Genomic DNA, 17,558 nt, shown 5'->3' on the forward strand with positions numbered 1-17,558 from the left:
AAAATAGAAAATAAGAGCCATTGTGGCAGTTACGTTTCACAGCGCAAATAATTTTGCGGTAACTATAGAAAATGTAATAACTCTCGATGATAATAATAATATTTTTTAATGGAAGTAAGGAAAAAATAATATATACAAAAAAAAACTTACCCCAAATGCACTGAAACGTTTTCGTCTTGGATGCGGGTCCTGTTTATTTAAAAACACTTCTGATTTAGGTCTGGGCGGTTTTTTTGGTCTCATTATGACTCGTGTCTCTTCCCTGATATCGTCATCGAGCAATTTGCTGTCTGATGATACGGACAGTTGTCGCTGCACTCGATCGTGGTCATTTACGCCACTTCGCCAGTCTAGAAAAGAAAAAAAAAGAAGACAAAATGAAGTATTCAAAAAACTTCTCAAGGATATTTATGAAAGAAGAAAGAAATTAAGATACTCGGGCATTTTTAACAAAAGAAACCGAGACAAAAGAGGTCATTTTTAATAATGAATTGAAAAAAAAGAAAATTTGGATTCTAGGAGGCAAAAGACACATCATCAGATGACAGAAAAGAACTTTCACATCAAAAGGGATAATTTAATATTATAATTTTGTTTAAATGGCCACTGGCATCGCGTTCCTTCTGAGGGTGTATCTCTCTGTAAGTATGTGCCCTGCTTTCGCCAAATTCAAATTAAATGAAAGAGTCACAAGAGATGGAAAATCAAATTGAAATGGTTCATTAAAATTGTACTTTACTGTTTTGCTTGCGCGATTCCGGTCAAAGTGAAGTAGAAAACTTTATCTTTTTTCTCTTGATTCCTTATTCCTTTGTCCTCTCCTACACAAAACCAAAAAAATAAATAAAGAAAAGCAAAACAGAACTATATCAAATTAACCGGCGAAACCACGCTTCCCGCTCTAACTTCAACTCAAATTTCAATTCCAGTGCAGGAGGAGCTGCAGCACAAAGTCGAAGGACCAAGACCAAAACGAATAAACTGAGTCGCATAATGACATCGACGAGGACCTCATAAATATTAATACTTCCCTATACTACAACCCGCCTTGGTTTTAGTTCTTGCCATTGCTTTGCTCTGTTTATTCAACAACGTTTTTTCTTCCTATTTTTTTGTCTTTTATTAAAACTGTATTCGAGTTTGAGCAGTCCAGAGTCCTAGGATCTAACCAACGCTAGCGTCATTGAGCGGCCGGTAAGGCATACATACTCCGATACTCGTACAGGAAGCTGGCTTCGTTCTGACACAATAAATCGAGGAAGTTATCCTCGAATTTCAGTGTAATTTTTTTTTCGTCCTTTTGCTCTGCATTTAGTTTTCTTTCCTACTTTTTGTTTGCTGTCCAAAAGACCACTAATGAAAAGCACTTCCATGGCCCATTTTTTGTTATTCTTGCTCGTCCGTCCTACTACCGTTCGTCGTCGTCGTTATTGCAAGGACTTCAGGGATCTCCATCTCGAATAGAAAAGTCAACCCGCATTTGGAAAAAAAACTAAAATTAAACAAAAATATCCAGGACACAGGATAACTATGACACCGTCGAGAATTATTCAACGGAGGGCTGGCCGACCGGCTGGCGCGGCGCATGCATATCGTACAATATCGGAACCGTGGGAATTCTCTTCAAGGATGGATGATTCCAAACAATATGCGAATGGTTAGCGAATGTGCCATTGGATGTTGGGTATCCGGATAATAGAGGACACTGCTCGGTCGATGGTTCGTAGTTCACATAGGCTTTTTTCCGTTGCTTCCCTGACCCAGTAACCCGGTGTGTATGATTTTCGAGGAGCGAGGTCCTGTACGTATATACTCTCACACAGAAGAGGATTAATTAGTTTTGAAAAATAAAATATCCTTTATTATTATAAAGGATGCGCGTTCTAGCGGAGTTGTTTTTCATGGCGCTTGGCAACTCATTTCCGCTGTGATACCTAAATGGAACTGTGGGAAAGGTGCTCTTCATATTGTGTTGGCTCCATGGTTTGTATATAAATGAAGTCCTAGAGAAATGAACTTGTTGATGAGGAGGCTCACTTTCAAGGGAAAAATTATAAATGCAGATGCGGTGTGAAAACTTCACCTTATAGTTCTGCAAATATATTATAAAGGACGGCAATTGAGATTGCACATTCAGTGATGGAAAAAATTTAACAATTTGAACATAAATTTGGGTTATGTTTTCCTTTGGGGAGGATTTAACTTTTGTATCTGATACGAAAAGCGGAATATTTGTTTGTTTATAAATTCAGAATAAAAAATCTTTATGGGTATGGTTTTTGTTTTGTTTTGAAAATGGAAAAAAAGATATTATTATTCGATTCGTCATTAAGTTTTAGTTTTTCTTTTTGCAAAAAGTTCAAGTAGCTCAATCTCTATACAAACTTTTTTTTAGTTTTTTTATGTTCATGGAATCCTGATGTTTGGGTTTCTGGTGAAAGGGCTTTTAATTTAATTTTAAAACTGACATAACCTTAGCTTGACAAAATAGCGTTTTGTCTAACGTATCTAACCTAATTTCGCAGAATTTGTAAATAACCTATTTTTAAAAGTACAGATAAAATAAACTCAGTTTTATAAATAAAACTTTTAATTTTTCGCAATCAAGAAGACCTAATTAAGTGAGATTGAAAAGTTAAGAGTTACGATTTAATAAGGTTGCTTTATAATGGGTATGTTGCTCTAAATAAAATTATATGGGTAGGTTAGGATAAAAAGTCGAGATTAACCTTTATTAAATAATTAATATCCATTTGTTTAATTTTTTAAAGAAAAGAACTTTGTAAAGCAATATTTACGAGCACTGACAAAATGTTACCTATAATGTTTTAATTAATATAACATAACTTTCTTCATTTCAGATTAACTTTGAAAATACACAAAAAAACAGGATATAAATTAAGAGTTCTATAGAGGTTATGTTATAGCATACATTTAGTTAACTGTTTGCGCTAGTAAATTCAGTACAAGAAATTTGTTAACAAAACAAACTTTTTACGCAGTTTTCAAAAATTATTAATTTGGTTTATATTTGCCAAAAACATAATAAATTAAAATCCATTTTTACAAAATTGGTTTTGAATTGAAATTCTTAAGAAAATGAAATAAATAAACAGAGTGACGCGATGTGCATGTGGACCATACAATTATTTCAAGTAATACAAATGTAATAAGGCAGAAATTAATTTTGTTTTTGTGAGAAATATAAATTTAAACTTTTTTAATTTGTATGTACATTTTTTCGCGCAATCAAGGGGATATGAATACCCTTATAAATATTATACACAGTGCGAGTAATTAGGAAGGGAGGATAAGATTTAAAAGGAGATACCGTTGCACATTGGTTTTGAATGCCTGAACATTGTAATGAGTGGGAAATATTGAGTTTGGCAAAGCATTCTACATTCTTGAAGTGCGACTAAAAAAGAATGTCTGTACTTAAGAGATGCAAAAGTTTCAGTCAACGGTCACCTATAATTTTAAGACCTCTCTTTCAGATTCTATCCCGAAGACTCAAGTGGACCTATAACCCACTTGAGTCTTTTGCACCTGCCCAAACATGGGAATTGTACTCAAGGTTCGGAGTCGTCGGAGAAAACCTAAACAGTTAGTAGCAATTTTGGCGATGTCAAACTCCATAACAAGTGGTTTTTAATGCATGTACCTAGAACTGATAGCTGTTCAGTCTCCCCGATGCAAGTACCACTCATGGATAGTGGCACTGAGTTAGGGCTACGCATTTGCAATAGTAGACAGCATTGAGTTTTCGAAGCATTAAATTCCACACGGTTTTTGATTAACCATTGTACAATGCTGTCAATGTCAGAATTTAATGAGCTTATCAAACGCTGTTCAGTGAGACAAACCGTGAGATTATCAGCGGATCTATTGTAACGAAAACCACACTGACGATCATGATTCCGTTCATCAAGATAATTCTTAAGCTGAAAATTGATCAGCGTTTCCATGACCTTGGAAAGAAGGAACATAAGTGCAATTCGACGATAGTTAGAGGAGGAGGAGGATTCGACTTTTTTAGGCACACGCTGGACAAATGCAGTTTTCCATCCACTTGGAAAGAGATCTGTAGAAAAGGACAGTTGGAAAAGCTTACGTAGTAGTTTTAACAACGTTGAAGAATACCTCTTCAGAACAATAGCGGGGATACTATACGGGCCAGCGGATTTGTGAATATATAGATGTTTAATAACTCTAGTAACTGACCGAGTGGGAAAGAAGATTCGTCCCATAGAATCGATTACGGTTGCAAGTACACCATCAAATTAAAATCAAACTGTGCTGCAAGCAAATTGGCTTTATCAATCTAGCTTACATAGGGTGCGTCTTTGGAAACGAATGTTGGAACCGACGAAGACGTAATGTTAACCACATTTTTCACAAATGATTAGAAATGTTTACTACCATTGGGACATTGTAGGATTTTTTGCCGTAATTTCTGGTCGTGAAAAATTAATGCGTCGATATGTTCGTTACAGGTCTTTCTTGCTTGTTTGAACTTATTCCGGTTTGCTCAGTTGGGTTGGCTTTGTAATTCCGGAAACTTACATTTTTGTTTCTAATAACCTCTTTACAATCAAATCATGAGTGTTATTTGGGATTGATAGATTTTACCCTATTCGGGATAAAATTTCTCATTCTACAGAATGATTGATGGACAGAAGAGCTATCGTCGTTCGTGCTCAGCAAACGAATATTTTACTGATTGGATTTTGATAAGACTTGAATCTTACAAAGTCTAACTGATTCAAGAGCTGAAGCTTAAATACCATTCGAAGTGTCATAAATACGCTGCGGATTTCAGTTGGCTGCCACTATTATTTTATTTGGCGCTTTTGGCCTTCTTCTTTAGGATATACCTTTATATAAGGAAACCATAGTACTCTCATCAGCAGAAACTTTTATGGCGTTGGTGTGGTGAAGTGGAGAAAATCACGGAAGCGACAGGAAAATTTCCTTCCCATAAGCAAATGTAATTAACACTTGTAGTTGTAGTACCCGTTGCGAGATAAGTAGTTCGTTGGACTGTCACGCCAAAGGACTTCGGTTCAAACCCTGCCTGTGCCATTTAAAGTTTTTTTTTCATGGGTACTGCCTCTTGCGATTTATCTTCAAATCCTGCAAGAGTAATTGCTTTCTATATAAGCCGTTCGGATTGAACTAAAAATTTGTGGGTCCTCTCCATCCCCGACAGCAGTACTTGCACACAAGAATGGTTTAGAGTTGTTCGTCACTAGTGCCTAGTTCTCAACGGACATTGTCGCCACTTAATTTATTTATTTACAACACTTTGCAACCGACATCAATTTATACTTTTCTGAAGGATGCACATTTTTGAATTTAACTAAATATAAAGTTGATATCATTATTAAATTTGGATATTTTTGGATAATATGCAATGCTTCAATTTTAATGGTGATAAAAAAGGGTTTAACTTATCTTAAAACAGGCATTAGGACCTTTTGGTTGAACATTAAATCTTCTGATGCATTTTGGGTTGTTTGATTTTTTTCTATTAAATTTTTGGTTAATCACAAAAGTCTAAATATAAAATAAAAAATAAAAAAAGCTTATCTGTTTTAAAGATTGAATGTAAAATGGGTTCAGCGGACGAAATTTTTTGTAGGGTCTTCAATTTATGTTATAGAACAGACCTAACGTAAAATATCGATAAGAAATACAAGAAATACATGGATTCATTCATTATTCAACAGAATTTTAATTCATAATTCCTAGGTATGTACATTCTATAATATTGTTAAAAAATTGATTTCCACTTAAATACCTTTGGAACAAAAAAAGATATTAACATGTAAAAAAATTTCGAACTCGAGATTAAAATCTAACATGAAATTATGATGGTTTGGAAAATATGGTTTACTAAAAATTTGTTCGTCAACAATCGAAAATTCGATTTTTCTAAAAAAAAAACCAATAGATTTTTTTTGAATTTTTCTCCAATTATATTTTTGAATTACTCCAAAAAAGGTAACCCTCATAAAACCGTAAATTTTTTCAAGAACTAATCAGCCGATTTTAATAGAAAAATTACCTTAAAGTTAAAAAGTTTGCTCTAGTAGAAAAAATGTTATTTTCTAAAATTCAGAAATCATAAGACTAAGACAGAAATATTTAATTTATGTTGATGCATTTACAAAGTATAGTATTTTTCTCCTAAATAAAAACCCAAACGACTAATCGTGCAATTACCTTACAAATGGGCTAGGGTATGATAAAGTAAAAGTAAGCTTTTAACCTCAATTCTTAAAACATACATATATCATTATTACTTACAAATAAAGAATATGTTTAAAAATTTGTCCTTGAAACGCTTTTTTATCGGAAGGTACTTACTGTATGAACAGAATCAATTTTGTTAATTTTAAAAATAAAAATCAGTTAGAGGTTACTCATTCTATTTTAAAAATTGACTATATCCTTAAAAAATGGCCAAATTAAAATTTCCTTGAATTTCATATACCAAGGTATGTATGTACATATATCCTTTAAAAGTGAAAGCGTACGTCACTAAGCCAATAATAATTTAAAGGCTGCAATATGAATCACTTATTTTTTGTTTTCCGTAACAACTTCGAATTGAGAAGCTCACTCAAAATCTCGATTTTTATATTCGAATGCAAAACTTTCCATATCACATATATTCTGTACCAAATAATATTTCCCTCTACTGTTTTTTAATCATTGGCAAGAGGCATAGACAAACTAAATAAGTTTGACTATTTAACCTTAAAAGTTCTGCAATCCAAAAACAAAGGAAATCCAAAAATTGAAAATTTCATACAAATGTGTGTAGTTTTGGGACTTTTTTTTATCTACTACATATTTTATATCCCCAATCGGATTTCGACGATAGTTTTTCAATAAAAAGAATTCCAATTTTCGTCTTCTTGCCAAACTTTGTCTGTGTTTTGTGTTGGGTGTGGAGCGCAGCAGATGGAAAGTTTGCTTCAAATTATATTTTCCATTTTCAAATTATTACAATATTTTCGTATCCTATTCGAGGTCGAAGAAGAAAAAGACCACATTTTCAAAAAAGAAAAAAAATTTCAATCAAAAGTTGCAGTGCATTGATATGTTTATGAGGATTAAACTTTAGCATCCAGGATCTTCAAAGTTTTGCTGCAGTTTTTTTTTGTTCGAATTATTAAAATATGAATTTAGGAGAGTATACTTACAAAACACACCATCGCTATAGAAGCTTAGGATAAGGATGTGTGCAGCAAAATTGTGCTCCAATTGAAATTTAAAAATTCACGAAAATTGCTTTAAATATTCTATGCCATCCTAAATGAATCCTGGAAGTATACTCGAGTATCCTTTATAACAAGCAGAGTATATGTCGGCTAGACATACAACGATACATATATAAGTTCTCCCAGATTATGGTACACCACTCTTGTTTCTTGTGCACTGCAGAGGCAGACGATATCAACATACGAACATAGGTACAAGTTGGTCGCTATTAAAGGATATGATTTTCAATTTTTCATTGCGAATTGAATTTTAATTTTTTTTCCTAACTGCTTTCGTTGGTTGTTGAGGAGAAATTCAATTCGGTTTCTTATACAGCCATCCAAGAGCTTGCATTGTTCTTCTGGTTCGTCCTTTTATTCTTCAGAAATATTGCTCAATATATACGGAGAAGTACTTGTTATTGCTTTGTCGTCCTTGAGAAAGTTTTTGAGCTCTCTTTATCTACCAATACCGATACCGACCCCGACTCCGACCCCGACCCGAAAATCCCAGGCTATACACATCAGGCCCACTCTCGATACTATATTGTTCCAGAGTTAAGGAAATTGGATACGATTCAGTACTTTTGAATATTTTATCCCAAACAATGGGAAATATGAAATTGGTAACCATAAGGATTTTATGGTGTGTTCAACATTTTATGAGAAGGGATGTAGGTGTGTTGTATGTGGTGGGTGGTGCTTCTTATTAGGGTGTTGCTGCTATTTGGTCTACTGTCACTCTGGGGACCTAATTTTGTTTCATTTTTTGTGATTATATTTATTTTTTTTTTGTGTTTAATCGATTTTGTACAGTTTAAGAAGAATGGAATATAAAGAAATAAACATTATAAAAAACATTTATGTTTGTCCACCATTATATTGAAAATTCTTACACTTTTTTATCACCAACAATAATAAAAAAAACACTCGGTAAATGAGTTTCATTGAATTCAACAGGAATGATAATGGGTCATCGAAGATTTGTTTAAAAACAAGGAAAAGCTCGAACATTAGTAAAATAATGTCAAACCTATAAAAGGTGATTTTTTAATTATTACCTTTTTGGCAACACTTGTTTAAACAGCTGACGCACGTTTCGTGTATTGTTTCACTGTCAAACATTTTCAGTTTTGTCTATAATTTAACCATGAATCGTCTTAAAAACGAACAACGCAAATTATTGAATTTCATTATCTAAATGCGTGCTCTGTTAAGAAAGTTTAACGTCCCCTTCTTCCAATTTATGGTCAGTAACGTAACTATGGTCAGGGTACGTAAATAGGCAAAATTGTCGATTTTGGAATGAATATTAGCCAGAAGCATTGCAAGAGCTACCAATGCATCCAGAAAAAGTCACAGTTTGGTAGGTTTATTAGTTGGTGGCATCATTGGACCGTTTTTCTTGAAAGATGATGTGAATCGTAACGTTACTGTGAATACAGACAACACTGAAAGATTTCATGCATTTTTCTGAAATCTCTAATATACAAGCTTTTAGTAATCGGTTTATCAACCAAATTCATAAGGTTCTACGAGAAGATGCTTGGGGAAACTGTTGTGCAGCTGTTCGTAATGGTTTAAACAAATTAAGAAACTTTAAATGTCAAACCGAAGTTACTCAACGTTGTGACTTAAGTCCTTTGCTTTTCTCCCCATTTACTAATGATTTAGAAAATCACATCACAGAAGAAGTAAGGATCGGTGATGAAATAGTTAAAATTGATTGAGTTATCTTGCCGGACAACTCACTTACTTCGACAGTGTTTTAATACACGAGACCTTCAAAATAACAGCTCAAAATCAAAAATGATGGGTTTTAAATTGCTTAACAGGTCAATAAGTTATAGTCGTAACTCGGGAACGGTGCTATGAAATTAGTTGACGAATTCAAATACCTTGGTTATTTATTAAGGTGTAAATTAAACGTACTGGTAGGCACAATGGTTAGTGCGTTAGACCGTTGCAGCGATCTGAAAGGCAATTGCGTACGCTGAATATCGAATTGCGTACAGAACGGCCCAACTCTTTGAGGTTATTAGTATTCTCTTGCAGCTTGATTTCGATACGATTCAATGATATTGCGGCGACTGGAAACCAAAAATAATTGTTCAGAGATAATTCTGTTTTGGACTCCGATGGCTAGGGCCACGAGGGAAGGAACACTCACAGGAATTGCCACAAGATGGTCAGCGATTAACGAGCAAAAGTGTAGTGAAGGTCCTCGGTATCTGGTTAGATCAGCATTTATATTTCGACAGACATATAAATGCTGCTCTGACCAGGTCCAGATTAGCCTTCGCTCTGACGAAACGACTGTTTTACAGCAGTCGGCTTGACCCCAGAGTGATATAATTTGCTACATGGCCCTCATACGGCCGATGAACGTTTATGGTTGTCCTGTGTGGTTCAACGTTGCCCCTTCCCAGATGGAGAAGTTTCGGGTGTTCCAGCGGCAGTGTTTACGACGCTGTATCGGCTTAAACCGAACAGCCGAATCTTTTTACATGCATTACTATTCTAACGAGGTCCTATACAACGGGGCTCGAATCAACAGAATTGACAATTTCGTGATAAAACTCGTTCGAGGTCACATTGCAAGAGCTATGTCATCGACCAACGATTTAATTTTAGGGGTGTTCTATCCGAATGACGTGTATTTTGAGAGTGCACGCTTGAGCGGCTTCATTCCACTAGAGCCATTCCTTTTTTAGATAGATGCTGTCTGATACAGGATAGATGGGCAGTTTCGCTAATCAACCAGGTCAGACGACGAACCGTGGATAGGTGACTCCTGTACAATCGGGACGTCATGGCACAAGGCGGAGCAGAGCTCCTTCGGTTCAGTAGGGCTGTGTCCGAGCGGGACCGAACTGATAGGGTGAAGCAGGAGAACCAGTTTTGGTGGCTTCAATCGGCACTTGATAGTGGTTAGTCGGGATGGGGTTTTAAGCCTTGGCCGGCTTACATACCTGTTGTATAGTTTAAGGGTTTAGTTTTAAGTAGAATAAAATGGCTTTAAAAAGTGGGTGGCAAAATTTTTTCAAAACCAATTCCGTTGATCTAACTTTTAAACATGAAGTGTTTAAGTTTTTATGGACACGAGGAATTATAAGAACTGGAAAGTGTTCAGAGGATTTTTTTTTATACAAATTTTAAACAGCCAAGGAACACGAGATATTATACCATCCAAGAGGAAACCGGACTTCCACAAATATTTTTGATAAATCAGAAGGAAAATGAAGATTTCATTACATAGAAATGCTTTGGCTTGTTCAAAATCTCCTAAGAATCTGTTTTTCCAAGAGTTACAGCTTATCAAAAACCGATACGATTTAGCGGTGACGCACAATTTTGCAATCTCGTCGGAATTAAATAAGTCGCTCGTTTTACGTCTGCATAGTCTGTATAGATGACACGTTATTTAAGCAACGTTTATAAAGATGTTCTGGGAGACAAAAACTTTTTTTGAAATGAGGCCTTAGTTCGTAAAATGAGCCTAACTGCTCGCTTTGCAACCTTGATAAGGAGGAAAATATTTTACATTTCAAACATCTTACATGACATTGGAAAACTCTATTTTTGTAAAAGTTTCTCATTATTAGATGAATGTATCAATATTTTGAATGATAGCAAAGATTGGAAGTCTCTTACAGGATATATCTCTCGCATTCGATAAATTATCGAGATCATTATTTGAACATGTTTTGAATCAAGAAGTTCTGCAATAAATCTTTAAACACTTTAAAAGCTTCCTTTTGAAGACATTAAAAAAAAAGAAAGATTATTTCACGTCACGAAAAAAAGGCTAAAAACATAAACTTCTCTTTTTTCTATTCTAGATTCTCTTTTGAAAAAAAGTTATAAAAATAAAACCACTTTGCAAAAGAATAATAACTCATCGTAAATAGATATGATAACTTCAAATTTATTCTGTGTAATAATATTAAAAAAAAAAAGTATTCACATTACACAAATCTAAAAATAAATAAAATTCTATTTCTCGACTCTTAAAACTTTTCCCTTTCTTTCTATGCACCTATACATTTACAAACGAAACTTTAACGTTCAACTTTTTGATATTAAATTACTTCTTTATACAGAGAGGACAGCAATAACTTTTCTTTTGATTTACACATAAATTTTATGAAAAGTATACTTCCACAATATAAATAACCGGACTCGCTGATGGTTTTTACCACCGCCACCACTGCCACTCACAACATCCATCGTCGTGCCACTTCAAAAGAATATTATTAACAATAAAAAAAGTCTCATTTTTATATCGTTTGCAATATAATTCATATTTTGCAGACAAGATGGCGACACGTAATTAAAAATCTAATTTTTTCATCATGGATTTTTTATCTTTGTGGAAAAAACATAAAAACATTTTCAACAAACTCTTAAACAAAGACTCAAAGCATTTAATTACATGTACACAAGTCAGTAAGAAAATGCACTCTTTGATACTCCTTTTTTTCGTCCTTTTGACACCTAGTGTAGATTTTCTTTAAGTTGAAATTCTCTTGGTACTGTCCCTAAGAGGACATCCAAGTTTTTTTTTTATAAATAATCAGCCAGACACTGATTAGCATCTATATGAGCCAAATGCATATAATTTGACTTCACTAAATCAAGCATATCCTGTTGCGAAAAACATCAATCTATCTTAAAAGACGAAATGACATCTTATTCGTATGTATGTTCTTTTGAAAGGCGACTCTTAAAGGATCGCTCGGTGGTGGATGAGGCGCAGGATAGTGAAGTCTACTGCGATGACGACGATGACGACGGGTGCCAACAAATCAGTGAGGCGTCTTTTCTTTCTTCTTTAATGACGACGAAGACGACATTGCTCGTTGTATATAGTTGACGGTTTTAATTTAATTTCTTGTTGAATAATAAATCTTACCAAGGATTTCGCTCGTTTAGTTGTTTTTTATGTTTTTTGTTGTTGTTCCTGTTGTCATGGGGCATGTATAGTTATTTTTTGTATAAGGACCCTAGAGTACCACCGTTTCAACAGAGACGAATATTTAATCGAAAAATATTCCAAGCATAAACATACAACACATACATAAATGTAGGTATGATTTTTTCTGTTCCTTTCCTCCGGAATCACTTCGGTCCAGGAGAAGAAAGGAAGAGCTTTAAGTTTTTTGTTTTGTCTTCCTGTTTTATTTCTTTTTTTGTCTTGTATGCACCACTGTGGTTACAGAGTCATTTTTTGCATGTGACACATGTAAATGTAACATCAAATGGTTATTTCGGTAGAATTGTGCTTTTATTTCCTTTTGTTGAATCTGTTACTGTGATGGCAAGAATATGCAGAGCATTTGCATACAAATATTTTTTGTTGTTGTAGGGTCTTCCTGCATATTCAGGCATTATTATTATTTTGCTTCTGCATAAGTATAGACAGAAAAAATATATAAACATCAGGTATGTGTACCTTAACATTTATTTGTGTACAGCACAATAGATGACGTTGACATTAGGTCATAAAAAATATATACACATTTATATGTTTATCTACATATTATGGCTTAAATATTTGATTCTGAAGGCTTCATATGGTACTCTTAGTATATAGCAACCTTTGCGAATGTACTCCCTTCCACTACTCAAAGTAATTGTTTCGAAGGAATTGAAATAGAAAAAGCTATGGAATTCTCGAGAACATCATAGAGAAATATTTGAGTTTTATATGAGATTTGCAAGAACACTTCTTTTCAAAGAGATATAAGGATAACCCAAGCGTAAAGAGAAAAATGGAATCGGGTGCTGTGAATGGAAAAGAGTTATATCTTAGGTAAGAATATAAATACAAACTCGTATACATGTATTTGAAGAGGTTAAATAACTTGAAACAATAATGGAAAAGTTTCTTTAAAAATGTTTGGTTTGTTACCTAAACAGAAAATAAATCACACACAGAAGTTTTATTTTTGTAAAATTATTTAAAAATTGAATTTGAGTTAAAATGAAAACAGACATTTTATTATCTAAATATGTTGAAGAATTTAAACATTCCAATTTAAAAAAAAACAACTCAAAAGAAATCTCAACAATTGACGTAGATTTTTTAAATTATCCTAGGAACCTATTGAATAGGGCCGATTTGTCGAACTATGCCATTTCTGAAAAAAATGTGAACATTTTGGTTGACCCCAAATATCTTTAAGCGACTTCACTACTAAAAGTTGGTAAACATTGGTTTTCGACACATATATATTTGACAACAATTAAAGAAAATATTGGCGCAACATTTTAAACGTTTTACTAAAATTTTAGTAATTTACTTAGCTTAAAAGATGATTCATCTGGTTTTTAACGATTTTAGCATCTTACTATCTCTTAACAATTTTCTTAAATTAAAACCACGGAATGGCCTTCTTTAACCCTTACCAACTTGCTAAATCTATACGATTCATAAATCCGATACAAAAAAAAGAAAAAGTAAATAAACTTTACTGATATGGATCTAGAAGTAACGTTTTAAATTGGTTCTTATCCTATCTTCAAAACAGGTCCCAGCATGTGCGAATCGGTACAACTATGAGTGATTCGATCACTAGTGCATGTATAGGCGTCCCCCATGGGTCAGTGCTCGGGCCTTTACTTTTTATTGTTTATATAAACTCAATTTTTCAGTTGCCTTTGAAAGGAAATATGGTTGCTTTTGCTGATGACTTAGCCCTTTAGTATGCTGTTCCTTCTGTTGATAGAATAAAAGCCTCAGTGAATAGCGATCTATCTATTTTGGCAAACTGGTTTAAGTATCATTAGAATTTTCCTTGTCAAATGAGATTTCTATTGGAAATGTTGGCCTTCTCCACGCATGTTGTGATCATTCTAGTTGTTTCTAACATGCCACTTGAATGTGTTAATACTAGACTCAAAACTTAACACAATTTGAGGGTAAAAAAAATGTATATTGTTTGGAATAAAATTTGTCTCTTGCCAAAAATAGTACCAGCAAACCTTGTATCATCTATTTATTATGCATAAGCTAACTCTCGCTTATAATATGGTATTTCCTGCTGAGGTAGTGCATTTGTCAGCAATCTACAGCCTTTAATCACAGCCCAGGAGAAGATCATTAGAGTAATGCTTCAAAACCTAGTTTAAATCGCTCAATATATTACCACTTCGGCATCTTTATGTTTATAAGTTATTGAGACTGTTCTATCTGCGGAGTGGTTGCGGCTCGTTGAGATCATCAGCGTCTACTGTGACTATCCAAATAACTAGAACAGAGCATCTTCGACTGTTCTGTCTTGTCATAGCTCTATTTATATAGAATAAACTTCCAGCAGATATATGCAACAGCAATGGCCAATGCCGCAGGTTCTTAAAACATCTTAGAATTTGGCTCTTTTCTAAATCAGATGTGGAAGACTTAATGCGTGTAGTAGCTTGACCTCTTATACCACGACAACCTTAACCATAAAAAAGATAGTTTTACTTGGTTTATTTAAATTAATTGCCATCCATAATTTTAAATTCATATCTAGATTAAAATATTAAAATTCATATTCTCTCTCACATATAATAAATTTAATAGTAAATGTTAGTAAATTGTTAACAAAAGGTTTTTAAAATTTTTAGAAAACTCTAATAGTCAGGTGTTATACGACCCGTGCCGATGACCAACCAGTCTGAGGGGCCAATTTCTGAAAATAGCTCAGTGGTTAACGAAGTATCCGGATACCAGGCGACCTCCGGATTAGCTAGCCTTATCTGTGTAAGCGAATCTCTGCACAGATGACCTCCCCCCCCTTTACTTCGCCTACTCGTGAGAATCTAATGTATAAACTAAAGCGGTACAGGATGTATCACTGACGAAAACGCTTTCTCAGGTCGGTAGGGGAAAGTTCGTGAATAATGATCTTTCTACTACTAAAGAAAGTTAACCTCTCCAGAATGCTCCTATAGGAGCTCTTATTAACAACGGCGCTATGTGATGAGGATTCTAAAATCCCCTGGTTCCACACTAGGGGATGGAAGTAATCCCATCCTTAACAAAAGGCAGGAGTGGACTAAATCCATTCTAGATAAAACTAGTAAAAAGGTCTTGAGAGGAGTCCACTCCCGTCCCTAAAAAGCCCACAGTGCAGAACACCAGCACTCCCAACATAGCTAGAGTACCTCTCACTAAACTTTTTAGTGATGTACTTAAAGAGCATAAAAAGATCATAAGCGCGGTCATTGATAGGAGCAATATTGATGCCACGATTAACTCTGGCCGTTGGCAGATGGTGAAACTGGGGCTCTCGGCTGGTTTTTTCAAAGTCATGAGAGAGCACTAGTCCACTACTAGTAACAAGCGATTGGGGTTGGCATCAAGGTCATGTCAAACTCATCGCTTGTAATGATCAGAGGTCGCGCGATCTCTATACGCTTGCTGTCGGCATGCTGGGCGAAGTATGGCGTTGCAAAGGAAGATATTTCTTGCAAGCCGAGAGCTCGCGCATGGATCCCGAAAGAACCCTCTTGTCTAGATGACATTACTAAAATGATCCGAACCTCCCTTGTCACGACTGGAAGGTCGCGAAACTGGAGTCGTTATCGAAGTGCGATTATCGTAATAAATAAAGACTCTGTGGCTTCTTGGCGTGAGATAAGGGCGTGATAAGATACGGTTTCGAGTCAGTCATGCTCCGCGTTTATAAAGAAAATGAGGTGGACGCTTCATGCGAGCCTCCACAACCCCCTTCGAAGGCTGTCGCAAGACGTAGGTGCTGCAGTGCTGCTATCACCTTCCGAGTCAGTCATGCTCCGCGTTTATAAAGAAGATGAGGTGGACGCTTCATGCGAGCCTCCACAACCCCCTTCGAAGGCTGTCGCAAGACGTAGGTGCTGCAGTGCTGCTATCACCTTCCCATCCTTGCATGTGGATGATGATGTACGACAAAGCTCTTCCCAGTAACGAAGAAGATGTACTATTAAGTTCCTCTTCGTCTGAACTAGATGAGCTGGATTTAACAGTGGTGGAGGTTGATCTGCCTATTTGTAGCCAAAATGCTGCAAATACTACATACTGTAACACTCTAAAACGGCTTCGGCCTCTCTTCTGCTCCGTCTGACAAAAACTGGAGAAGATGTCGTTTTCATCCAAGAACCCTGGATTGTGAAATCCTTGGTTCGAGGATTGAGAACTCCTGGCTACTACGTGATATTTGTAACAGGAAAAGGTAATCCAAGGTCCTGCATACTAGTAAAACGTTATCTAAATGTATTTTTACTTCCTTATTTCAGTTATTAAGACGTCACCACAGCCAGTATGGTAATAGACAATCATACCTACTGGCTGGTATCAGCGTATTTGGGCCACGACCACCAGGGCCCACTGAATGGACCAAAAGGTCGATAAACATACAGCAGCCCTCAATAAAACCATGTAAACTCCAGTCCGGGGAAAGAAGAAACCATATTGGTGGGCTGCTGAACTAGAAATACTCAGGAAAAGTTGTAGAAGGCTTTTAAATCGAGCAAAAAACACTAGACATCCCCAAGATTGTGACTCCTATAAAGAATCCCTCAAAAAGTATAAACTAGAATTGAGAATAGCCAAAAGATCCTCATGGAGATCCCTCTGTAACTCCATAGAAGAATTCTCGGAGACATCAAGGATAAGAAAGATTCTCTCGACAAATCCAACCATGCCTAGTTTTCTTAAAAACTCAGATGGTACATGGACTAACTCTGGCGAAGAAACGCTAAACTTGCTACTACACACTCACTTCCCGGATAGCTCCCAATCCGTTAATACAAGGAACAGTCCTGGGTCGGGTATTAACTTAATTTTTCTTCAAGCTCTGGTTACAAAAGAAAAATTGACATGTGCTCTAAATAGTTTCAAACCTTACAAATCTCCAGGTCCAGATCAAATCGTACCAGCTGACCTACAATATACCATTGATATAACTTTGCCCATCATTGAGATGATCTTCAAAAGTTGTATAAATCTGGTCTATATATCTCAGCGATGGAGAGATGTAAATGTAGTTTTCATTCCCAAGACCTATTAGCCTATCATCTTTCATTCTCAAAGCTCTGGAACGATTGATCGATATCCATATACGTAATAGCATTGATAAGAGACTATCAATGTCTCAGCATGCTTACTGCAAAATGAAATCGGTAGAAACAGCCTTGCGCACTCTGGTAAGAACTATCGAATACTCCTTGGAGCAAAAGGAATATACTATGGTGGCCTTCCTGGATATTGAGGGCGCTTTCAACAACGTTGATACATCCGCTATCACTTCTGCTATGACG

General features: G+C 35.4%; 1 protein-coding gene across 10 annotated transcripts in view; it reads right to left on the minus strand.

Annotated features, from left to right (window-relative positions):
• LOC129945868 (cyclin-dependent kinase 14) overlaps positions 1-17,558 on the minus strand; it is a 446,135-nt gene that overhangs the window by 57,796 nt on the left and 370,781 nt on the right. For all 10 annotated transcript variants that reach the window (XM_056055810.1, XM_056055809.1, XM_056055818.1 and 7 more), the window contains one exon: positions 151-350. In XM_056055810.1, the coding sequence (XP_055911785.1) occupies positions 151-350 (200 nt within the window). The remainder of the gene's footprint in view (positions 1-150; positions 351-17,558) is intronic.

Source organism: Eupeodes corollae, chromosome 2 (assembly GCF_945859685.1).
Source record: "Eupeodes corollae chromosome 2, idEupCoro1.1, whole genome shotgun sequence".
NCBI lineage: Eukaryota > Metazoa > Arthropoda > Insecta > Diptera > Syrphidae > Eupeodes > Eupeodes corollae.